Genomic DNA, 24628 nt, shown 5'->3' with positions numbered 1-24628 from the left:
TCCTCAACCTCAGCACTCCTGATATTTTGGGCTGATTAATTCTTTGTTCTCTCGGTAGTCCAGTGCATTCTAGCTCAGCAACTCCCTGGCCTTACCTCCTCTGCCTGAATCATCCTCTACCACCCCACCCCCCACAGTCTGATAACCAAAAATGTCTACAGACATTGTCAAATATGTACTGGAGAGCAAAACTGCCCTTGGCTGAGAACCAATGCTCTCCTCTATTTCCTTTATTGCTCATTATTAAGCTGTAGAGAGATAAAAAAGAAGTCACCATCCACAGGTTTCTTTAAAAAAAGAAAAAATTTTATTTATTATTTTTGTTTGTTAACCCTCACCTGAGGATATTTTTCCCATTAATTTTTAGAGAGTAAGGGGGTGGGTGGGTGGGGAGAAAGAGAGTGGGAGAGAGAAACATCAATGACACATTGATTGGTTGCCTCCCAGAATGCACCCTGACCAGGGCCAGGGATCGAACCTGCTACCCAAGCATCACTGTAGGATACCTTGACTGAGAATTGAATCTGAGACCCTTCAGTATGCACTCTAACCACTGAAACACACCAGCCAGGGCAACACCGGCTCCTTATTCTTAGACCCCTTCTAACTTGAATATCCTATATAAAAAAAGGGTAATATGCAAATTGACGCTCAATGCAGGAGCTGCCCCCTGATGGTCAGTGCGCTCCCACAGGGGGAGTGCTGCTCAGCCACAAGCCAGGCTGATGGCTGGCAAGTGCAGTGGCTGCCTCCGCAGCAGCACTAAGGATGTCCAATTGCGGGCCTAAACCGTCAGTTGGACATTCCCCAAGGGCTCCCAGACTGCGAAAGGGTGCAGGCCATGCTGAGGGACCGCCGCCCCCCCCGCTGCAATGCACAAATGTCGTGCAGCAGGCCTCTAGTGCAGAATAAAAAGCAATCCACATCATCTTTCCTCTTCTAAGATGGCCGTCTGAAAGACCTCTCCCTGAACTAAACATAAAGAAATAGTGTTAGTGCCCAGTCAGTACAGCCCCCCTAAATATAAGAAATTTCATCTGCAGTGAGTTTAAGATTTTATTCTTCCCCATACTGGAAAAATCCCACAGATTTTCCTATTATATACATGTCTATCAGTAGAATTAAGACTAGAATGAGCCTTCCACCCATAAGAAGACATATATCTTATTTCTAGACCCTTGGGGGGGAATATATTTACTGACGCTGTATGTTCAAACTTCATGTGGCAATACATACATTTTGTACCACTGAAATCTTTTAGATCTCATAACACTAATGCCACTACAAAAAATCTATCATATATGTGTGTGTGTGTGTATATAGGCTAAGTGACCGTCCGACCAGCCAGTAGGTATGACGCACACTGACCACCAGGGGGCAGACACTCAACGCAGGAGCTGCCAAGCTGCAGTGACTCAGGAGCGGCAGTTCTCAGGTGACGTACCCTGGAACCAGAGAGGAGGGAGCCCAATCCCTCGCGGGGCCACCTTCGGCAGTGGGTTATGTTGTTCCTGGGACACTGTTGACCCCGAATCTGGTTTACTGCACACTTGCATTTGCGTCCCACACCCTGTACGACAGCAACTTTGCAGAGTACCTTCTTGCACTCCAGAACCCCTCGGGGGATATCGGAGAGCCGGTTTCAGCCGGATCCCCGGAGACCAGGCTGAGGTACCCCACCTGCTGGAGGGACCCTGCTCACTCAGCAGACACCCTTCAAGCCCCAGTGCCGCCCCAGGTGCAGCTGACCGGCAGGGGAGGGACCACAGGAGGTTGGCTCCATGGCATATCCAGCCATCTCACCCAGTCCCACCCCACTGGCTACCACCCAGGACCACCTGCATTAGTCCCTGCACCGGAGCCAGTGCCTCGAGCTGGAAGACCTGACCGTGAGTTTTCTTTCTTTTTCTCCCTCCTCCCCCCGCCCCCACGCCCTTCAAGCCGCAGCACCACCCCAAGAATTCTAATTAACTTCCCTTCAATGTGCACGAATCCGTGCACCGGGCCACTAGTATTTAATAAGCAACTGCTATATAGAACCAGATTGATGGTAGATAACCAAGTAGGCTTTTTAGCTTAAAGTCACCAATAGCAGACTTTAAGATAATCTAATAATTAAAACCTCTCAAACTCAGCTCAAATTACTAAGTTCCTTCCCCCAGTTCAACAACATACTAACTTGACCTAGACACAGCTCTAGGATCTTCCTAAGAATCATGCAACTTAAAAAGCAAAGTCAGTGAACTTAGAGTTTTAAGAGTCACAAAGTCTTTAAAAAAATCTACTTTTCAACTATTCATTATACAGTTATTAGGAAAGTTTTCCTGTATTAGAGCCATGACAAGTACAGCACAATGATAATGACTTGTGGAGCATCTGATAAAAAGCCAAACTAGAAAACATTACTTATTGATAAGGTTGACATTTTATTAGATCAAAGAAGGTGATATGATAAGGAGATGGGAGAGGGGAGACAGCCTGCTAGTTCCTTCAGACAGAGCCTCAGAGGTAAGCAATACACTGGCAGTTCTTTTTTTAAAAGTTATTATTATTTTATTGATTTCAGAGAAGAAGGTAGAGGGAGATATAGAAACATCAATGATGAGAGAGAATCATTGATTGATTGGCTGCCTCCTGCACGCCCCTTACTGGGGATCGAGCCCGCAACCCAGGCATGTGCCTTTGACAGAAATTGAACCAGGGACCCTTCAGTCTGCAGGCCGGTGCTCTATCCACTGAGCCAAGCCAGCGAGGGCCACAGTTCTTAATTAGACTGGCCTCTTATCTGAATTTGAATACTCTGATCTCCATAAAACACGTAAGAACCACCCTTATCAACACCAAAAGTAGTTTACTCTGTATATGATTTATCTCATCTGTTTAATGACTACCAGATTCAGTACACAAAGTAATATTCCCCAGCCTTGATTTTAGAGGAGAGAAGGGGAGAACAGGGATGGATGGAATGACACCTTTACATTCTGTGACAAAGCCCTCTGTGGTACTACCCAGTCAGCCCTCAATGTAGCATAGTAATTCCATCAGTTTTGACATAAGAATAATCAGGTGAGGTAGAAGCTTCTGGTGTTTTGAAAATATTTTTAATTTCCTTAATTTATTTTATCTAATGACCCAAAAATATACATTTACTCAATCATATATAAAGTAAACCCTGGGGTTTCAGACCATATAATCAAAACCTCTTATTTCAAAGTCCAAATTTAGTACTCACTAAATTTTACTGAAGTTATTTTTACTATAATTTGGAAAACATTCTTAGAGGAAGAAATTTCAAAACCAATACTCACTTGTAGAATGGGGAATTTTTTTGAAATCTAACAGATAACAGTACCATTGAATGTCATTTTCACTTTAAAATCCCCTTCATGGTTTCCCCATATTTTATGTCTTCTTTCTAAATGAAAGTTTTTATTCTTTTATCTGAGAAGATCTAAACCAAAGACACATAAAGCTAAAATGAATAATCAGGATTAGGAGCAAGGAGTATTAATTCACCAAATTAACTCAGCCAAATGTGGCTTAACCTATATAGCTTTAAGCATATTTCAACCTCTCTCAGAAATTATAGCCAAAACTATTTCTTCTAATACAGACACTAAAGTTATTTGGGCCTCAAGTGCCCATCAGTAGATGAGTGGATAAAACAGCTGTGGTACATTTACACCAGGGAATACTGTGCAGCAATAAAAAAGAAGGATCTCTTTCCCTTTGAGACAGCACGGAGGGACCTGGAGAGTGTTATGCTAAGCAAAATAAGCCAGTCAGAGAAAGACAAGTATCACATGATCTCACTCATATGTGGAATCTAATGAACAAAATAAACTGATGAACAAAAGAGATCCAGAGACAGAAGCATAGAAAAACAAAAACAAAAAAAGAAGCATAGAACAGACTGCAGAATCTCAGAGTGAAGGCAGGGGAGGGTGGCTCGGTGAGAAGAGATCAACCAAAGAACTGGTATGCACATATGCCTAATCCATGAACCCAGACAATAGGGTGGTGAAGGCAGGGGTGGGGGCGGGCTAGAAGAGGTCAATGGGGGGAGGGGGGAGCACATACATAATACTTTCAACAATAAAAATTTAATTTAAAATAAATAAATAAATAAAGTTAGTTAGTTGGGCCTGTTAATCTTTCATCGTAGGACTGACAGAAAAATGATAAAAACCTAAGGATACTTTCAGGGCAAAAGTTGGGTAAGCTATTGCTATAGTCTCACATACTTCCAAATGTATCAAAAAGCGCTATATCCTAGGGACAGGGGAAGGGAGAAGCAAGAGGTTTAAAAACCTAGCAACCTAATTCCACTATCACAATTATGATTCTGCTGTGTGGTGAATAAGTTGGCAAGAGATTAGGTACCTGTAAAGCAGCCTTCCCACCGATTAGGTGAAAACTACCTAGCAATAGCTCATGAAAAGCTGATGTAAACTCAATACTCAGCCTTACGTGTTCAGAGAGGACCTATCTCCTAGCAAGAGCTCACTGAAAGCTTACGTAAAGCTCAATACTCATCCTTAGGTGTTCAGAGAATGCATTACTCATGGGTGATGAGTCCTGTGATCCAACTTGCACAAGAGTAAAGTACCTTCTTGAGATGCAAAATAAGTCAAGACAAAGAAAAACTTTATTCCTGGTAAACTGGGTCTAGCTATCCTCAAAACATCCAGGTTTCCCACATTTGTCCAGCAGAAGAAACAACACATGCTTAATGTATGATGAGTACTTACAAGTGAGTTTTTCAAATTTATATAAAAAATTACTTTTAAAAACTTTTCAATGTTTCCTATACAAACAAAAACTATATTACTGACTTGAGTGTTTGAGTTGGTTTTTCAGTAGCAGAGCTACCCACTTACTGACCTGTTCTTTTTTCCCCCCCTGGGAAGTATTTGTGCTTTACTTATTTATTTTTAATATATTTTTATTGATTTCAGAGAGGGAGAGAGAGACGGAAACAGCAATGATGAGAGAGAATCGTTGATCAGCTCCCTCCTGCATGTCCCCTACTAGGACCGAGCCCCCAACCCAGGCATATGCCCTTGACAGGAATCAAACCTAGGACTTTTCAGTCTGCAGGCAGATGCTCTAGCCCAGCCGTGGGCAAACTACGGCCCGTGGGCCCGTTTGAAATGAATAAAACTAAAAAAAAAAAAAAAGACCATACCCTTTAATGTAATGATGTTTACTTTGAATTTATTATTAGTTCACACAAACACTCCATCCATGCTTTTGTTCCGGCCCTCCGGTCCAGTTTAAGAACCCATTGTGGCCCTCGAGTCAAAAAGTTTGCCCACCCCTGGCCTAGCCACTGAACCAAACCAGCCAGGGCTTGACCTGATCATTCTTACAACCAACATTTTCCAGATAACAGTCTGGGTTAAGGATATAGAAATGGCCATGAAACTCACTAGCTTATCTATGAATAAAAACTCTACCCCTAACCTCACTGCACCTTTTCCTAAAAATGCATAACTATCTACTGTTTCTCCCTTTCCTACTCAGTATATGCTACAAATTCTCCCTAATTTGAATTTTATCTATCCTGTGGAACTCAATCTAAAATCCATTTCTCACTCTTTCCCTGACCTCACCGATCTTCCCTTTCTCCTAATTCTAAAGCACATATTATAAAAAAAATATAAATAAATAAATAAATAAAGCACATATTATCCATCTTTGTTCACCTAACATTTTTTCTGTTTGTCTCATCTTTTCCAAAAAACTGTCAGGTTCTTCAGGGCAGGTCCCATATTCCTAGGTATGCCTTAAGGACAGCCAGCAGAGAACCTTTATGTATGGGTAAGTATTCTGTCATATTTAATTGCATTAGACCTTAATTGACAAGTCAGGCACCACAAATAATGTGATGCCTCCGGGCATCAAAGTAAGGCTTAGAAAAATACCTAAAGTCTTTCAAACTATCCCTTTTCAAGAGCACTTCACAATGAGGACTTTAGGTGGTAAAAAAAAAAATGTAAGTTGTGGAAAGTTGGACTGTTTTCTCACCCTTAAAGGTAAATAAGCAAACGACTTAAAAGACCATAAGAGCTAAGTACGGTGACAGATGGATACTGGACTGTTCGTGGTGATCACTTTGTAAGGTACAGAAATGTCAAAGCACTATGCTGTACACCCGAAGCTAATGTAACATCGTATGTCAAGTGTAGTTTAAAAACAGCTTTACATGGGGGGGGGGGGGGGGCGACAATCACATGTCACTGGTCACACACATAGTGGACAAATTCCAGACACCCTGTGGTGAAAGGTCTGGGGGCTCCGATGGCCACTGGACAAAATCAAGGCACTTGCTCTTCTCAGCACTGAAATGCGGCATAAAGCGCACACGGCACAGACATGCCATCAAAACCAAGTAACATACAGTAACAGGAAGAAAATTCTGAGATGTTCTGAATTAAAACAAGAGGCCAGAGTGAGAGACAGAACAATTAGCTTCTTAATAGCTGTGAACCAGCTGACAAGACTGCTCACTCTCCTTCCATCCCCTGCAGGACGCCAGATCAATTCCCAGGTGGCTATTTCCGAAGGTTACCCTAGCCAGGGCCAGCAAGCCAGGAGCCTCAGCTTCTTGTTTATACGCGGGCTTTCCCAAATGCTGCCTCCGCCGGTCCACAGGAGGGGACATCTCTTCTGTGGACTCTGCCTATCCCAGACCTGCCCCACTTCACCTGCTCCCACCTTTTTGCCTACAGCTCATGGAAATTCTTTACGTCTTTCTTGATGTATAAAAATGCTTGCAAGATTTTCAAACCGGTTTGGATCAGTGGATAGAGCGTCAGCCTGCGGACTAAAGGGTCCCAGGTTCGATTCCAGCCAAGGGCATGTACCTTGGTTGCGGGCATATCCCCAGTGGGAGGTGTGCAAGAGGCAGCTGATCGATGTTTCTAACTCTCTATCCCTCTCTCTTCCTCTCTGTAAAAAAATCAATAAAATATATTTTAAAAAATACTTTTGCCCTGGCCGGCTTGGCTCAGTGGATAGAGCATCGGCCTGTGGACTGAAGGGTCCCAGGTTCGATTCCGGCCAAGGGCACATGCCTGGGTGCGGGCTCCATCCCCAGTGTGGGGTGTGCAGGAGGCAGCCAATCAATGATTCTCTCTCATCATTGATGTTTCTATCTCTCTCCTTCTCCCTTCCTCTCTGAAATCAATAAAAAAATATATTTTTTTTAAAAAAAAAGATTTTTGGCCGTCTAAACTAACATTTTTTTTGTTTCCAAAGACGAAACTGTTGGGGCAAATGGAAAAGAAAGAAAATGCCATAAAAGCCTGAAAAAGCACAACTTTCGGTGGTGATAAGGTTCGGATGCCCTTTGGTGCTTTTTCACAGGACTCCACTTGGGCGTCTAAGAAATAAGGCATTGGGACTGCACACTCCGTAGACTTCCTCATGGACTGAATCTGACCCTCGGTTAAGTGGCTGGGTGGCCACCCTTCCGTAGCCACCCTGACACTTCTAAGCGGAGCAATCACAACTCCCGCTGAAGGGCTAGCATTCTCTGGGGCGGGTCTCCCTGCAGGCGCCCCGCAGCCGACACAGCTCGGGTTTGCTGGCCTGCGGCACAGGCGCTGTCCTCCTCCCTCCAGGGGCCAACAGCCAGCCTGATGGAAACCGGCGGAGGCCGATGCGTGTCAGAGGATGCAGTCCCCTGCATGCTGCCCTGGATCTTTTCAGGAGGCAGAATGGGGGAGGGCGCCGGTGAGAGATGGCGCTGAAGACCCTGGCAGCAGGACAGCCCAAATAGCCAAGTTGAAACAATGTGCCCTGCCTTCTTCCCAAGCTATTTCCTTCAACGGCGGCCGGGAGGCGGGCGGGCGGGCGCCCGCGGGTCATCAGTCCGCCGCTGTTTTCACTTTCCCCAGAACAAACCCCTCCCCCCCATGACCTCCCAGCCTCTGCCCCGGAGACCACGGGGAAGGGACTACCTTATCAATCCGCTGTTCTGATTCACCGAAGATGGGGGGGGGGGGGGGGGGGGTGGAAAAGGAAATACAGGAAGGTGAGAACAGCAGAAAGTGGGTACGGGAGGACGGTCATCGTGAGGAGGAGCCAGGTGAAGAAGAAAGAAGACGGAGGGAGCCCGGGCCGGCAGCGCAGTGGGTTGGATGGAGCATCCTGCCCACGGCCAAGGTTGCCAATCCCACCCCCGGTCGGAGCACATAGGGAAGCAGCCAATGAACGCACAAATAAGCGGAACAACAAATCGATGTTTCTCCAAGAAAATCAATCCATAAGTAAAAATGTTTAAGAAGAAAACTGAGGGGAGAGTTGTCAGGGGAAAACCTGCTAAGGAAGGAAAAGATGGGGGAGGGACGACAGGTCAGGAGAGGGGGGTTACGGGGCAGGTGGCGCGTCAGGGGGCCGGGAGGGCGGAGAGGGAGCGAGCAGCCGCGGCTAGAGAACAGTGGGCAGCGGGATTCGGGAGACCGATTTCGGGGGGTTGCGGGGCGCTTCGAACCCCTTCCGGGACTTCGGGGCGTGGGCAGGGACGCGGGGCTCTTACCGGTAGTTTGGGGTTGACCTCGCCCTTGCAAAAGTGGCAGAAAAACCGATGCGCGGCGACGGCGGCGCCGGTCCCGGCCGCCGAGGCCTCCGCCATCTTCCTCTTCCGCCCGGCGGTCCGAGAGGGACGCCGCCTCCCTCGCCTGCCGCTCGCTGCCGGCTGCAGTCGCCGCCCGGCCCGCGCTTCCTCAATGCACCGCCGCTCCGGGCCCGCGTCAGTCACGTGAGCGCCCGGCCCACGGAGGCGGTGTGGACCCAGGCCCCGCCCCCAGCGTCACAGGCGCCGGAAGGAAAGTCCGCCGGCACCTCCCCCGCGGCCCCTCACCGGTCCTCCAAACTCCTAGCGAGACGAAAGAAAGAGCGTCCCCGGGAACCACCGAGACTCTGGGGTAGAGTGGCCAACGTTGTCCCCATTTCCGGGTCCTCCTGGTTGTGTGTCTGGCGAGTCAGGGCCGAGGGCTTTGCCTCTGCCTGGGCGGCAGCGGGAGCCGCACGGAGCCGAGGGAAACTGGGCGTTAGATTGCGGTGACGCAGAGGTTAGTGAAAACGCTGTCTGAACCGGACCAAGGAACCCGGTCCCGAACTGGGACCCTGCGTGCAGGAATGAGGAGCCAGGACCAAGCTCCTTGGAAGCCCTTTCCGGGGATGGCAGAGGGTCTGGGGATGTTTCCCTAGAGACGTGTGGACGGGGGTACTGAAGCTGAGAGGCAAAGACTTGGCTTCTGAGGAACGAAGCAATGTTTGGTAGCACTTGTGATTTTTCTAAAAAGGAAGCAGTTATATAGTCACCTATATATTGTGTCTACTTGTCAAGAATAGTAATTTCCGAGTTAAATACTGCCCTGCAAACAACGTACATCATCTCCCATTGGAAACACACTGTTGCAAAGCTTTCATTTACCTCTTAATTTCTTTTTCTAAATTGTCATTTCCTGTGTGGACTGGGAATGATACTGCCTGTTCACTCCCAATAGGCTGTGAAGTGGCCTTAATTCTTCCAAACAATCAAGTGTAGAATCGAAGGCCTGTGACACTGTAAAACCATCTACATCCAATCTTTAAAGGAAATTAGAATCACACACAATCCCATAAAGATAAATGTTTCTCTCTCTCCCTCTACCTTCCTCTCTAAAATCAATAAAAAAAATTTAAACATTTTTTTAAAAGTTCAATGTGATGTATACTCCAGTTTTTTCTTTCTATTCATACATTTTTGTCTTGATTAAATTTCCCTCCACATTTTGCTTTGTAGCCTGCTTCTTTTACTTAGTGAACAATTTTCTATCGAAATACATATACAAAAGTGTTGGAGTAACATTCCGTTGTATGGGTTTACCATAATTTATTGAAGTAACTCCTCACTGTTAGACATTACATTGTTTCCAGTATGTTAGTATTCTAAAGAGAACTACAGTAACATCTTTTTATTATTTCCTTAGAAGAGAATATCCAAAATGAAATTATTAGGTGGAAAATAGGCAAGATTTTAAGGCTTTTGATATATAATGTCAAATCACCCTCCACAAATTACTTAAATTTATACTCAGCAGTCTACACCCAACATAAAAGAAAACCTCTCCCGCATACAGTGTTTTTTTATTCTTTATTCTAGCTCTGAAACTCCTTAGTACAATGACTCAAGCAGAAATTAAACTGTGTTCTTTGTTGCTGCAAGAGCATTTTGGAGAGATCGTGGAAAAAATTGGAGTCCACCTAATCAGAACAGGCAGCCAGCCACTAAGAGTGATTGCCCATGACACAAGAACATCGCTGGATCAGGTATGTTTGGAGGATACCAATTTGCTTTTATTTTCATTAATTTCTTCTACTTACCTTTGAATATTGTTACTCCCCACCCCCACGTAATGGACAGAGAGAGAACCTGCTCTGGGATCAGCATCGTGTTCTTTGTGGGGAAAGAGAATGAGACAGAGGCCCTGAGGTCTGCTTCTCAAAGTGTTCCTGGCTCCTGTTACTTCTTAGGCAAATCTTTGCTCTCCCTTTGCCATCCTTCCTTTATTCACAATGAGTCTGTGAATCTCAGTACTACCCTTAAGGGATGAGAATAACAGAAGGGAAGTAAATTGTACTTTGAAAAATAAAGATCAGAGAAAAATAGGAGCATCCTAGCAAGAAATCTTCCTGATTTCTTCCATTTATGTGTGACTCGTATTAGCTGTTCCAATGGGAGGAGGAAGGCAGCACAGAGATTCTTACCCAGCCATCTCCTGATGCTGAGTAAACTGTTGGGCAAAAGTTGCGAGCAATAAAGAGCTGTGTCTTCGGATCTTTCCTCTTTCTTTTGGGTCTTATCCAGGTGAAAAAGGCCCTGTGTGTCCTCATCCAGCATAACCTGGTGACATACCAAGTGCACAGACGTGGCACGGTGGAGTATGAAGCCCAGTGCAGCCGGGTGCTGCGCATGCTCAGGTACCCCCGTTACATCTACACCGCCAAGACACTGTACAGTGACACTGGCGAGCTGATTGTGGAGGAGCTGCTGTTGAACGGCAAGATGACATTGTCTGCTCTCGTGAAGAGAGTGGCAGACCGGCTGACAGAAACCATGGAAGGTCAGTACTGTAGCAACAGCTGTTAGCAAAAGCACAGATCGGCTGCCTGCAGGAGCAGACCCTCAGCTATCTCAGCCGTCTCACCTGCCTCTCTTCTCCTGTTGCACAGATGGCAAGACCATGGACTATGCTGAGGTGTCGAGCACATTTGTGCGACTAGCAGACACACACTTTGTGCAGCGTTGCCCATTGGTGTCTCCCACTGAGAATTCAGAGCCTGGGCCACCGCAGCCTGCCCCCACGCTTGTCATCAATGAAAATGACATGTACCTGGTTCCTAAACTGAGCTTGATAGGTAAGGAATTTTGACAACTGGAACTGTGATTTGCCCTAATTGTGGATTCTTTTTTTTTTTTTTTTTTTAAATATATTTTATTGCTTTTTTACAGAGAGGAAGGGAGAGAGACAGAGAGCTAGAAACATCGATGAGAGAGAAACATCGACCAGCTGCCTCCTGCACATCTCCCACCGGGGATGCGCCCGCAACCCAGGCACATGCCCTTGACCGGAATCGAACCCGGGACCCCTCAGTCCACAGGCCGACGCTCCATCCACTGAGCCAAACCGGCCTCGGCTAATTGTGGATTCTTGTTGGAGTCCAATCCCAGCGGGTCCAGGGGTCCCCAAAGGTGTGGACGGAGTCGGCGAAGAAGGAATGACACGAAGACAGCCTTCAGTTGATCAGCAGCCTAGTCAGGATCTCTAGCCAGGATCTTCAGCCAGGTTCTGGTTAGGATCTCCAGCCAAGTTCTGGCTAGGATCTCCAGCCAAGTTCTGGTCAAGATCTCCAGTGAAGTTCTGGTGGATCCAGCGAAGTTCTGGTTAGGAACTCTAGCCAAGTTCTGGTCAGGATCTCCAGCCAGGTTCTGTGTCCATGTTCTCTTGCTAGGTTCTCCAGCCAGGTTCAGTCACCAGGTTCTAGTCAGGTTCAGTCACCAGGTTCTATCCAGGTTCTGTCTCTAGGTTCTGTCTCTAGGTTCTTCCTCTAGGTTCTGTCTCTTGGTTCTTCAGCCAGGTTCTAGCCCGGATCTCCAGTCAGGTTCTGTCACCAGGTTCTAGTCAGGTTCCCTTGCCATGTTTTCTTGCTAGGTTCTGTCTCTAGGTTCTTCAGCCAGGTTCTCTCGCTAGGTTCTGTTACTAGGTTCTGTGTGTAGGTTCTAGGTTCTCTGGGGTCCTGCCCCAGCAGATTCTTCCTCGGTGATTGTTAAGTAAATGAATGAATTGAGCAGTTAGCAAGTATTTACTCTGTGCCAGATATTGTGGTATAAAATATAAAAAAACATTATGGTCTCTGCCTTTTGGGGGGCTTAAGGCTAGTACAAGAGACTTACATTAATTAAATAACAAACTGTGGTAAGTACTATGAAGGAAAAGTGTAAGGTATTTTGAAAATATATAACGAGACGAGTTACCTGGGAGTTTGGAGCCCTTGCTTCTTTGAGAAAGTGGCATTTGAGCTAAGATTTGGAGCAGAAGTAGTAGCCAACCGGTGAGGTAAGGTATGAAGGGGTACAGAGGATAAGCATTTTTGGCAAAGGTACGTAGTGAGAGAAAAAAATAGGGTATTTGAGAAAGTGAACGAAGGTCAGTTAGTTAAAGCATGGTGTGCAAAGGAAAGAGAGCCATGAGAATAAGGTTAGGGAGATAGGCAAGGGCTAGATCACGCAAGACCCTTAGGATAAAGAACAAAGGAAAACCACTGAAGGATTTTAAGCCGCAAAGTGACATAACCTAATTTGCATTTTAAAAGATTTTTCTGTGCACAGAAAGGATGGGGCAAAAGTAAGTGTAGACAGCCCGGTGGACGTAGCTCAGTGGTTGAGCGTCAACCTATGAGCCAGGAGGTCACAGTTTGATTCCAAGTCAAGGCATATATGCCTGGGTTGCAGGCTCGATCCCCAGTGTGGAGCATGCAGGAGGCAGCCAATCAATGATTCTCTCTCATCATTGATGTTTCTCTCTCTCTCCCTCTCCCTTCCTCTCTGAAATCAATCAATCAATAAATAAATAAATACATTAAAAATAAATAAATGTAGACAAACCAGTGAAAAATATATAGAAGTGGTGAAGTAGACAAGTATCAAGAATGACATCTAGCCCTAACCGGTTTGGCTCAGTGGATAGAGCGTCGGCCTGCGGACTGAAGGGTCCCAGGTTCGATTCCGGTCATGGGCATGTACCTTGGTTGCGGGCACATACCCAATGGGGAGTGTGCAGGAGGCAGCTGATCCGATGTTTCTGACTCTCTATTCCTCACCCTTCCTCTCTGTAAAAAAATCAATAAAATATATTTTTTAAAACAAAAAAATGACGTCTATGTGTCTGATGCGCATACGTGGGAGGATGATGGTGCCATTCACTGTGAAAGGAAACATTAGAGCAGGTGCAGTTTGAGGGATTAAGATGATGAATTTCTGTGTTAACATTGAATTTTCGATAACTTCATCATTTACCTGTTTCTTGTAGCTGCTCCATCTTCTGAGCAACTCTAAACTAGCGGCAGATACAGACGTCCTTGGGATAGGGAGACACCTGCTCTCAGGTTTGCTCATGTCCTGTCATGAGATGTAGCCTAACTGTTCTAACTGTTTTTACTTGGCAGGGAAAGGTAAAAGGAGGAGATCGTCTGAGGATGATGCCACTGGGGAGCCCAAGGCCAAGCGACTAAAACATAGCACAGATAATAAAGAGGTAAAGGGGCTTTGTGACTAGGAGTCCTCACCCTGAGGCAGGTCAGAGAGAGCACTAAGATAAGCCCCACGAGACTTCAAAGGTTCCTGGGTTAAGTGGTAGGATTAGAGCTGCATTAAATATTGGTCAGCAAGAGAATAACGAAGAGTGAACTCCCTTCTGAGGCTTTAACTTACTTCATTCATTGGACAGAGGTAACAGCTTATGCAAAAAAAGGACCTAGAAAGAGGTGGTTATTCAGTATAGCTGGAACACAGCGACCCATGGGAACCAGTGGTGAGAAATGAGTCTAGAAAGGTATTTGTAAGCCTGAGCTTTTATCTTCAAATGCCTTCTCAGCATCTCTATAAAGATGTCTAATGAGTATCTCAAATTTAGTATGGCCAAAATGCAATAATTGTTTTCTCCCACCCAAATATCTGTTCTCTTAGTTTTCCTCATCGTAGTAAAGGACCTGGCCAGCCACCTCTAGGTCACCACCACTTGCTTAGGCCAGAATCCTAGGAACCGTCTGATCTCCCAGTAAAAAATGTCAGCCCAATTTCCAAAATTACCTAAACTCCAGCTGTTTCTCACCATTTCCAGTGCTGTCATCCTAGTCCAAACCATTACATCTCGAGTCAACGCTTTGCCAGCACTCTCCTAAATGGTCACTCTACCTGCATTCTTACCTATTTAACTTTCTAAGTTTTTTTTAATCCCAACATAACACTGATTTAGACTCCTTTAATAGCTTCCCGTTACTCTTAGAAGAAATCCAAGTCTTGGCTATGGGTTATTAAGCCTTATATGAGCAGGGTGGTTACAAGACCTGCTAGAGACCAGGCTGTCCACCCTCAGCTCTTTCCACTCTTCCTCGTGTTCACTGTGTTCCAGCTTCCTTCTTTCCATTCCTCAAAATGTCAAACTTTCGATCTTCAGGCTTTTGCCTTTAGAAATCCTTCTGCTTCAAATGCTTTTCCCACAGATCTTCATGTAGTTACCTTTTTTGAATAGGTCAGGGCACATGCCCAGGGTGTGGGCTCGATCCCCAGTGGGGGGGCATGGAAGAGGCAGCTATCGATGATTCTCTCTCATCATTGATGTTTCTGTCTCTCTCTCCCTCTCCTTTTCTCTCTGAAATCAATAAAAGTAAATGATTTTTAAAAAGAATAGTGTCATGAAATCCAAGGGGGTCGCATAAAATTAAGAAGGAAAAGCACCTTGGCATGTGCTTCAGAAAGAACAAAGAAGATCAGAATTGGAAAGTATTCTTTGAATTTAGCAACAAGGAGGTCCTCAGGGGCCTTGGCATTTCAGTGCAGTGGTGGAGATGGGTTGAGTACCTCTGTGGACAGAGATACAGCTGGGATGGTCAAATCTTTGAGAATCTTGACTAACAAATAAAAAGAAAAGTCATAGTGTTGAAGAAGAGTTACTTTAGAGTAGACGAGATGTGGTCAAGGTAAAGGTTGATGGGGAAAAGACAGTAAAGAAAGAGGCTGAAGATTTAGAGAGGAGGGAAAACTGAGCTGGGTCCCTGAGAATGCAGGGTAAGATCTCACATTCAGTGTGGGCATTAAGCTTGGGTAAAAGGGGGAACATGTTTTCCACTGTGATATAAGTGGAATTTTAAAAAAAATAAATGTGGGGGTGTGTGCACAAAGTTGGATGAGTACTGGCCTAATGGCTTCTGTTTTCTCAAAATAAGAGGCAAGGTCATCTGCTGAGAGTGATAAGGGTGGGGTAAGTGAGATTTGAGGAGACTGGAGAGGAGTTAAAATGTACAAGAGAGAAAAAGATTGGAGGTTGGTTGAGAATCTGTTTGAAGTGAGACTGTGAAATTATTAAGGCACTGGTCCACATGACTGGATGATTTCTCAGCACCCAATTTGTTGCTACTGTAAAGGAAAAGAAATGGTAGCCACTTCCATTTAAGCTCCTCACCAGAAAACTCTTCACTGCATGCAGATGCTTCTTGCTAATCCTTTTCTCCTCCGCAGCCCATTCCAGATGATGGCATTTATTGGCAGGCCAACCTTGACAGATTCCACCAGCACTTCCGAGACCAAGCCATTGTCAGCGCAGTGGCCAACAGGATGGACCAGGTGATATCTGAGGGGGTGGGACAGTGGGCATCAGGGAAATCTTATTTGCCAGATGTGGCCATTGACATTTAGCCAGAGCCAGCACAGCAGAATGAATTCTGAATTCCAGTTCACTTTTCAATTCCAGACCAGCAGTGAGATCGTAAGAACCATGCTTCGAATGAGTGAGATTACCACTCCCTCTGGTGCCCCCTTCACCCAGCCATTGTCTTCCAATGAGGTGAGTTTCATGTTATACTACTTTTCTGACAAGCTCTTGGATACTATAACATAACTAGAGGCCCGATGCACGAAAATCGTGCAAGAGTAGGCCTTCCTTCCCTCGACTGCCGTCCGGAAGGACGTCTGGTCTAATTAGCATATTACGCTTTGATTATTATAGATTATTATACATACAGCCTGGAATTAGGTTGATGAGATTTGAGCCTTGAAAGAGTCTTTGTTGTTTGAGGTGGGACAGGAATTATCTTCAGGTGATAGGTATTAAAATATTCGGTCTCTTTGGATCCAGCCTTTAAAAATCTAAACCATTCTCTTAGTCAAAGTACAAGCTATTCCTATTCTAAGAATGCACTATTGCAATCTGAGAGCCTTGGTGCGCAGGACATTATATAGCCCCTTATTTGTTTTTTTTCAATATATTTTGTATCTTTTAAACTTATTTATATCTGTTTCTTAAAATATTAATATTTAACATATCCAATGTGTTTATTTATATTCTATTACTTTCCTAATTAACTTATATTTATTCACACAAAAAATATTTACTAAACTTTTATTTATATTTAATTTTTTTAACTTATATAACAAAAAATTAAATACATGTCCAGCTATTGTAGCTCAGTGGTTAAGCATCAACCCATGAACCAGGAGGTCATGGTTTGATTCCCAGTCAGTGCACATTCCCAGGTTTTGGGCTCGATCCCTCGTAGGAGTTGTGCAGGAGGCAGCTGATGGATGATTCTCTCTCATCATTGATGTTTCTATCTCTCTCTCTCCCTTCCTATCTGGAATCAATAAAAATATTCTTTTAAAAAATTAAATGTTTTTTTCTAATGATAAAGTAATTACATGACCTATATTCAAACAAAATAGAAATGTGTAATTTTTAAAAAGTTGTAGTTCCCCAAACTATCATAGTTTTGCATAATCCCAATCCCAAGCATCCTTGTTAATAGTTTGGTATGTATCTTTATTCAAATTATTTTTATGTATCATCCAACATATATATAGGTATGTGTACATGTTATAAACTTGCATTTTTCATATGCCAATATAATATAAACCTTTTCATGTCAGTTATAGATCTGTCTTATTTTTCATAATGGCTATGTCATATTTCACTTAATGGCTATGCTGTACTTTATTTTAATCAATCCCTTATTATTGGACATTGGGATTATTTCTAGATTTTTACTCTTACAAACATTGCTGCTATATTTTTGGATATTTTTATACTGTGATATCTAAAATTAAAACATATTTACTTTAGTAATGTCAGCAATTCTAAGTTCCCAAACCTATTTTCACTGTCTCTTTTTGCACCCTAGATCTTCAGATCCCTACCTACTGGCTACAACATCTCTAAGCAAGTTCTTGATCAGTATCTCACTCTGCTGGCAGATGATCCAGTAAGTCTGATTTTTTAATGTTTCTTTTTTCTGCTATATTTATGATTTATTTCTGCCAGTGATACCTGGTATCATTCTCCTATAGCCTCATTCTCTAACCAACTCAGACAACTTCTCTACCAACATCTAATAGGAAGCTTGCCTTCTATAGACTCTTGGCTAGATTTGCTCCTTTGGAAACAGAATCACTGGATTGTCCAGTCAGTTAACACAGTCTCTCTCTCTTTTTTTTTTAATAGCTAGAGTTTGTTGGAAAGTCTGGCGACAGTGGTGGAGGAATGTATGTCATCAGTATCCTTACCAGTTATTTCTGTACAGTCTGGCAGCTGGACTATGACAGTGGCGACTTATGACAAAAGATGCGATAAAATTTAGTATACTAAATAAGAGAAAATTTAACTAATACATTGATGATAAAGAAGTAAAAAGGACTTTTTGTTTGTTTCTGTTAATCATCACCCAAGGATATTTTCCCCATTGATTGTTTTTAGAGAGAGAGGCGGAGAGAGAGAAAGAGAGAGAGACACATTGATATGAGAAAGACACATCTATTGGTTGACTCCCACATACGCCCCAACTGGGGCCAGGGATAAACCTGCAACCCAGATACATGCCCTTGTCAGAATTGAACCTGCGACCCTTTGGTGTGTGGGCTGACACTCTAACCACTGAGCGACACCATCCAGGGCAAAAAGGACTTTTAATTAACCAACTTAGTTAAGCTAAGTCCTGACTTAAGCACCAAACTTAAAGTTTTAAAATACTTATTTATCCTAAATGTGATCAATGTAAAAAACAAATAACATTTAAATTTTAAATTAGACTTAGGAATTAAACTAATATCACAATGACCAGGTGAAAGCATGATCGAATGACCTTAATCCTCTACATAAAGACCTACATAAGGTTCTCGGATCCCTAGCCACAGCCACTCTGGAGTCGGTTGTACAGGAGAGGTAAGGGGGTCACCATGATGGGGGTGGGGGGTCAGACACTTCCTTTCCATGCCCGATTTAAACAAGTAATTTGATCATTATGTAAGCAACCAACATAGGCATACCTGCCCCATTTTTATTTTTTTATTGATTTCAGAGAGGAAGGGAGAGGGATAGAGATAGAAACATCAATGATGAGAGAGAATCACCGATTGGCCACCTCCCGCACACCCCGCACTCCCCGCACTGGGAATCGAGCCTGCAACCCAGGCATGTGCCCTTGGCCAGAATCGAACCTGGGACCTTTCAGTCCGAAGCCTACGCTCTATCCATTGAGCCAAATCGGCTAGGGCTACCTGCCCCATTTTTCCACTGGATTGCTGTGGATCCCATCTACTACTGCTCTTCATCCTAAATATCCTCCTGCTGAATTCCCAGTGCCATTGGACCAGCCTCCCTAAAGCTTTTACTTACCAGGGCGGGAAGTGAGGCCCTCTGGTGTGTCAGCAGTCAGTGACTGCCTTGTGGTTAGCAGCACCGTCCTCAGTCCGTCTGTGGAGCTGTGAAAGAGTTCGCTGATTGCTGTCCCTCGCTGGTCCTGGCTCCACACATGGAAACAGCCACCACCATGTGTGACTAGGAGATAAGCCTGCTATTTACTGTCTTCATTCCTTTCCAGATTTGGGTCTCGCTGTGCCAGAATATTTCGTCTAGTTTTGCAAAAGAAACACCTGGAGCAGAAGCAGGTAGAAGACTTTGCAATGATTCCAGCAAAGGAGGCGAAGGATATGCTTTATAAGATGCTCTCAGAAAATTTCATGTTGCTTCAGGTAACCAATGGGTAATAGTCATCAACAACAGAGCTGGCCGAGCGTGAGAGAAACTCCTGAGGCCTGCATCCTGAGCCCCGAGCAAACTCTTATCCAGCTCTGAGACAGGAAGAAAGAAAAGGTTAATGAAGACATAGCCAGCATTGGGAAGATATTTGTGGAGCTTTAACTGGCCTAGTAAAAAAAAAAGGCACAGCCAAGAAGTCAATCCGCCCTTTTTCTTTAGTGCCTCGTCCCTGTGATTTGTCCTTTCCTTGAACTTTACTTTTATTATAGAATACATTTATCAACACCTAGTGAGTTCCACTATGTGCAAAGCCAGGCAGTAGACCCTGTAAGGAAATGGAATGGATTTTGGAATCTGAATCACAGTTCTTCCTCTTACCTAGTTACTTTAAGCAAATTACCCACCGTAATTTTTCCCATCTATAAAATGGTGGTGGATGGTAAGAAAATAATGCGGTTGATAGTAAAGATCAAATACAGTCTACCTGGCACACAAGAGTTGCTCAACAAATGTTAGTTGCCTTCTCTGCTCCACTCAGGATGTTCAAATGGAAAAAAACAGGGCAGCTCAATTCTCCTGAGGCTGAGCATGCCGTAACGACAGATGTGAATGACTGGGGAGGGGGAAAGTGTAAGTGAAAGAGAGAAGGGAGAGTGGCTTCAGACGGGACACGTGTTTACTTTGCAGCTCTGAACAGTATAATTCCTCTCATTTTTCCTTCTGTGGACAAGTAGGAAATTCCCAAAACGCCAGACCACGCCCCTTCCAGGACCTTCTATTTGTACACTGTGAACATCCTGTCAGCTGCCCGCATGCTGCTGCACAGGTGCTACAAGGTAACTCCTGGACCTTCTTCCATTCCCGCCACAGAGACCAGTCTTACCTCACGCCCTCTTTAGCCCTTTTACCTGAGCTACTGAAATAGAACGGTGTGCGTTTTTTGTCTTCTCTCTCCTCAGAGCGTAGCCAACTTGATAGAAAGGAGGCAATTTGAAACCAAGGAGAACAAGTGAGTAGCAATTTAGTTTAGTAATTGCATTTTTTCAAGGTCAAATGCTTGAGGGGAAATTTCCTATAGAAATGGAAACCAATAGAGACAGTAACCAGTCTGGTTGCATTGAATTGTTGGGTTAGGTTGGCATAAATCATGCATTAGTCTATACTCTTCTAATATACTCCCAGTGAAATAATTTTGTAGATTATATTCATGAGAAATGTACAAACTGGCACCAAACGTAAAGTGCAAATGAGAGGCAATAAGAGTTCCGGGAGTGAAGTCACATTTCTAAGTTTGTAGAAAACATGACCAGGAACCTGGTAAAGGGCGTGTTATACCCCAGGGCTAATGGGTAAAATCTCCACATCTAGGGGACCCGTTTGGAGTTGTGTTTGTTTGACAGGCGGCTCCTAGAAAAGTCTCAGAGGGTGGAAGCCATCATCGCCTCCATGCAGGCTACAGGTGCGGAGGAGGCCCAGCTACAGGAAATAGAGGAGATGATCACAGCCCCAGAACGCCAGCAGATAGAGACTCTCAAACGGAACGTCAACAAGTAAGCATCCTACACGTCAGGCCTCCGTTTCAAATACCTTCCAGGCTCACCCACCTCCATGGTGACACAGACAACCCTGAACTCACTGTCTTTTCCAGCTCACCTAACAGAATTTAATCCACCTATTTCCCCGAACTGAACTCTGAAGACATCCTCAGCTTCTCCTCCCTCACCACACACCTTGTTCACCAAGGTTGTTGATTTTACTTCATTCAGTTCATGTGTTTCAAATCTGGCCTTCCGTCTTGGTCCCCAAGGTGAGAGAGACATATCAACTGGTTGCCTCCCACATGCACCCTGACCAGGACTCAAACCTGCCACCCTCTGGTATATGAGATGATGCTCCAACCAACTGAGCTTACACCAGCCAGTGCTAAAACTGACTTTTGTGTTTTGATTTTATATCCTGCAACTTTTAAAGTTTTGTTTGTTGACTCCTAGTTTTTTTGCAGATCCTTTGAGATTTTTCTGTGTTTAGGATCATGCCAATCTGAATGCCTTGTATTTGTTTTTCTTACCTAATTGCCTGGTTAGAACCTCCAGGAAAAGGTTGAATGGAAGTGAAAAGCAGACATCCTTGTCTTGTTCCCGATCTTAAGGAGAAAGCTTTCAGTCTTGCACCATTAAGGATGATGTTAGCCGTGGGGTTTTCATAGATGGCTTCAATCATGTTGAGGAAGTTCCCTTCCATGCCTAATCACTACTCAGTTTAGCCGCAGCCACTTTCAGCTTCTATTTTAAAACACACTGGAACCTTCTATGCCTTTACATGTGCTATTCTTTCTCCTGTTGCAAGTTAGACTTTAACTTCTCCCAGGAGAGGCTGTATCTTTTGAATCCTCAGCAAGTTCCACAGTGCCTGGCATTTAAGAGATGCTCAGTAAATGGGAGAATGATCTATTGGTTTCCTGCTTTCTACCCATTAATCTCAAGGGTAACCAAGCAATTCTGCATGGCCACACCACACTCAGCCTCTCACTGTAAATCTGCTAGTAAGTGTTCAGTCTGGGCAAATGCTCTCACTTTTCACTCAGGCTGGACGCCAGTGAGATCCAGGTGGATGAAACTATCTTCTTGCTGGAGTCGTACATAGAGAGCAACACGAAGAGGCAGTGACCCTGAAGAAGTGTCTTCCTCAAAGACCTGAGGGGTTGGAAGGAGAAATAAAGGAGCTGCCTGGATGCATTCTTCGCAGTGGGATAAACTACGGATTCTTGTACTGAAACCCTCGATTCCTGCCTCCTAGAATACACCAGTTTGCTGATCCTGTCTTTGAACCATCACTACATTCTCTCCTCCTTAGCAGGAAAAAGAAACTTAGATCCCACCCAGAAGTCAGCCCAGCCTGTGTTTGAACATTCCTGGCAGTGAAGAAACTTCTTCCTAAGCAGTCCATTACATTTTCAAAAAGCTATACCTGTTTCCCGGCTGGTGTCACTCAGTGGTTGAGTGTCGACCCATGAACCAGGAGGTCACGGTTCAATTCCCAGTCAGGGTACATGCTCAGGCTGTGGGCTCAAACCCCAGTAGGGGGCATGCAGGAGGCAGCTGATCAATGATTCTCTCTCATCATTGATGTTTCTATCCCTCTCCCTCTCCTTTCCTAAAAAGAAAAGTAAAAAGAAAAACAAAAAAGCTATGCCTGTTTTTTGTTACACTGTAATCTTAAACACACACACACACACACAATGTAGGGAGTATAATATGAAAGACTGCCACCAAGTAGGGGAAAAGTCTATTTTCAAGGCCAGCAGGTGGATTGGCCCAACTAAACACTCTATTATCTATGGATAGAAGCCACATTTGCCAGCTCCAAACTTCTAGCACAGTGGTTCTCAACCTTCTGGCCCTTTAAATACAGTTCCTCATGTTGTGACCCAACCATAAAATTATTTTCGTTGCTACTTCATAACTGTAATGTTGCTACTATTATGAATCGTAATGTAAATATCTGATATGCAGGATGGTCTTAGGCGACCCCTGTGAAAGAGTCGTTCGACCGCCAAAGGGGTCGCGACCCACAGGTTGAGAACCGCTGTTCTAGCACATCTGAAATTACGCATGGAAAACACTTAGCACAATACCCCGCGTGTAGTAAGTACTCAATAAGTCATTGCCTTCCTCTTCATGGTTCCTTAAAGGCAAGTCTGCTGTCTCTCTCAGCACCATGATTAATATGGTAGTTGATGTAATTTGTCAGAGCAGCTTCAATCATTTAAAGCAGTCAGGTTTTGTTTTATAATCTCTTCAGTTTCCTCTTACCAATGTTGGTTCTAATTCATTAAGCATTTAAGTGCCAATTAATTGCTAGCCATTATATACACTAATAAAATACAAACGTGCAAATTGACCATACATTCACTACGCCTTAAGCCACGCCCACCAGCCAATCAGAGTGACTATATGCAAATTAACCCACAAGCTGGAGCAAGCAGGAGGCTTCCCTCCTGCCTGCCCTGTACGAAGTTTCAATTGTAGAAGGTAAATAAAATCACAGAATAAAAAGGAAAAAAAGGAGAGGCTGGGAGCTTCCATCGCCGGGGGGTTTGGCCAGCCTGAAAACGGCCCTCAGTCCCTCACCCAGACTGGCCAGGCACCCCAGTGGGGACCCCCCCACCCTAAAGGGGGTGTGGCCAGCCTGCAAACAGCCATCAGCCCCTCACCCAGGCTGGCCAGGCACCCCAGCGGGACCCCCACCCTGATCCGGGACACCCTTCAGGGCAAACCAGGCAGCCCCACCTGTGCACCAGGCCTCTATCCTATATAATAAAAGGGTAATATGCAAATTGACCCTAACAGCAGAATGACTGGTCACTATGACACTCTGACCACCAGGGGGCAGATGCTCAATGCAGGAGCTGCCCCCTGGTGATCAGAGCTCCCACAGGGGGAGCTCTGCTCAGCCACAAGCCAGGCTGATGGCTGTCAGTATAGCGGTGGTGGTGGGAGCCTCTCCTGCCTCCTCAGCAGAGCTAAGGATGTCCAACTGCAGCTTAGGCCTGCTCCCCGCTGGCAAGTGGACATCCCCCGCGGGCTGCCGGGCTGCCAGAGGGATGTCTGACTGCCAGCTTGGGCCTGGTCCCCCAGGGAGTGGGCCTAAGCCAGCAGGTGGACATCCTCCGAGGGTTCCCAGACTGCAAGAGGGCATAGGCCTGGCTGAGGGCCCCCCCTGTACTAGATATAATATACAAAGATAGACAAGATGCCATCGCTGCCTTCAGGCTGCTCACCGGCAGGCGTTCACTGAGCACCTATTACATACCCAGTACTAGGCCAGACCTTGGGGCACAAAGACCACTATGCCTAAGCACACGGCCCAGTGGGAGGAGACAAGTACAAAGAAGTATGGGGGGGGGGGGGGGGCTATAAAGGGAAGTTCCATGTACAGAGAGGCCCTGGGGGGAAGGCCATAGGGCGTGAGGTTTGATCTGGAGAAGGATTTGCCAATGGAGGAAAAGAACCCCAGAGGGAAGCGGAGCCTGGTTCTGGGGGAACTGCAAACAGGATGTGACTGGAAAGAAGGGCTGGGAGTCCTGCCAGAACTGAGGCGAAAGGAAGTGGGGGGTTGGGGGGGTGGGGACCGAGGTCTAAAATGTTTTCTGGGCATCTGGTTAGGAGACATGCAATGAATGAGGGACACCTGTGTAACAGGTGTGCAGTGTGGGGAGGGGCTGGGGCTGGTTGGGAGGGGACGTTGCGTCCAGAAATCGTTCGGTCAGGGGGGTCACTGTCCGAAACAGAGATGGGAGGAAAGAGCTGAAAACTGAGAGGTGATCTCCT

General features: G+C 45.1%; 2 protein-coding genes across 5 annotated transcripts in view; one reads left to right on the top strand and one right to left on the bottom strand.

Moving 5' to 3' along the window:
* Positions 1–8757, bottom strand: part of RNF115 (ring finger protein 115) — an 80376-nt gene extending 71619 nt beyond the window's left edge. The window contains exon 1 of one of the 2 annotated variants that reach the window (XM_070396930.1): positions 8546–8757. In XM_070396930.1, coding sequence (XP_070253031.1) covers positions 8546–8641 — 96 coding nt within the window. In that variant the 5' untranslated portion in view covers positions 8642–8757. The remainder of the gene's footprint in view (positions 1–8545) is intronic. The other variant, XM_070396931.1, reaches the window with a different exon arrangement.
* A 218-nt stretch (positions 8758–8975) lies between these two features.
* On the top strand, positions 8976–22686 carry POLR3C (RNA polymerase III subunit C). 3 transcript variants are annotated; one of them, XM_070395927.1, is made up of 15 exons: positions 8976–9080; positions 10157–10323; positions 10862–11117; positions 11227–11412; positions 13720–13808; positions 15791–15895; positions 16023–16115; positions 17446–17526; positions 17766–17817; positions 18422–18482; positions 19141–19291; positions 20033–20134; positions 20258–20307; positions 20699–20848; positions 21883–22685. In XM_070395927.1, exons 2-15 carry the CDS (start codon positions 10177–10179, stop codon positions 21962–21964), a joined length of 1605 nt encoding a protein of 534 aa, XP_070252028.1. In that variant the 5' UTR covers positions 8976–9080; positions 10157–10176; the 3' UTR covers positions 21965–22685. The 3 variants fall into 3 exon arrangements, with proteins under 3 accessions (XP_070252028.1, XP_070252029.1, XP_070252030.1); XM_070395928.1 differs by lacking the exon at positions 21883–22685 and having other exon boundaries at positions 20667–20789; XM_070395929.1 differs by lacking the exon at positions 8976–9080 and having other exon boundaries at positions 10161–10323; positions 21883–22686.
* Positions 22687–24628: the final 1942 nt, after the last annotated feature.

This window comes from Myotis yumanensis, unplaced genomic scaffold, assembly GCF_028538775.1.
Source record: "Myotis yumanensis isolate MYYU_CA2020_CCGP unplaced genomic scaffold, mMyoYum1.0.hap1 SCAF_17, whole genome shotgun sequence".
Classification (NCBI taxonomy): domain Eukaryota; kingdom Metazoa; phylum Chordata; class Mammalia; order Chiroptera; family Vespertilionidae; genus Myotis; species Myotis yumanensis.
The sequence above is the reverse complement of the archived record's forward strand: the minus strand, read 5'-3'. Positions and strand labels throughout refer to the sequence as shown.

Bases quoted from the DNA above. Each gene is read 5' to 3' on its own strand.
- POLR3C (XM_070395929.1), top strand. From the start codon at position 10,177: ATGACTCAAGCAGAAATTAAACTGTGTTCTTTGTTGCTGCAAGAGCAT. The intron at 11,118-11,226 runs GTCAGTACTGTA...CCTGTTGCACAG, and splicing joins GCTGACAGAAACCATGGAAG to ATGGCAAGACCATGGACTAT. The intron at 17,527-17,765 runs GTAAGTCTGATT...TTTTTTTAATAG, and splicing joins CTCTGCTGGCAGATGATCCA to CTAGAGTTTGTTGGAAAGTC.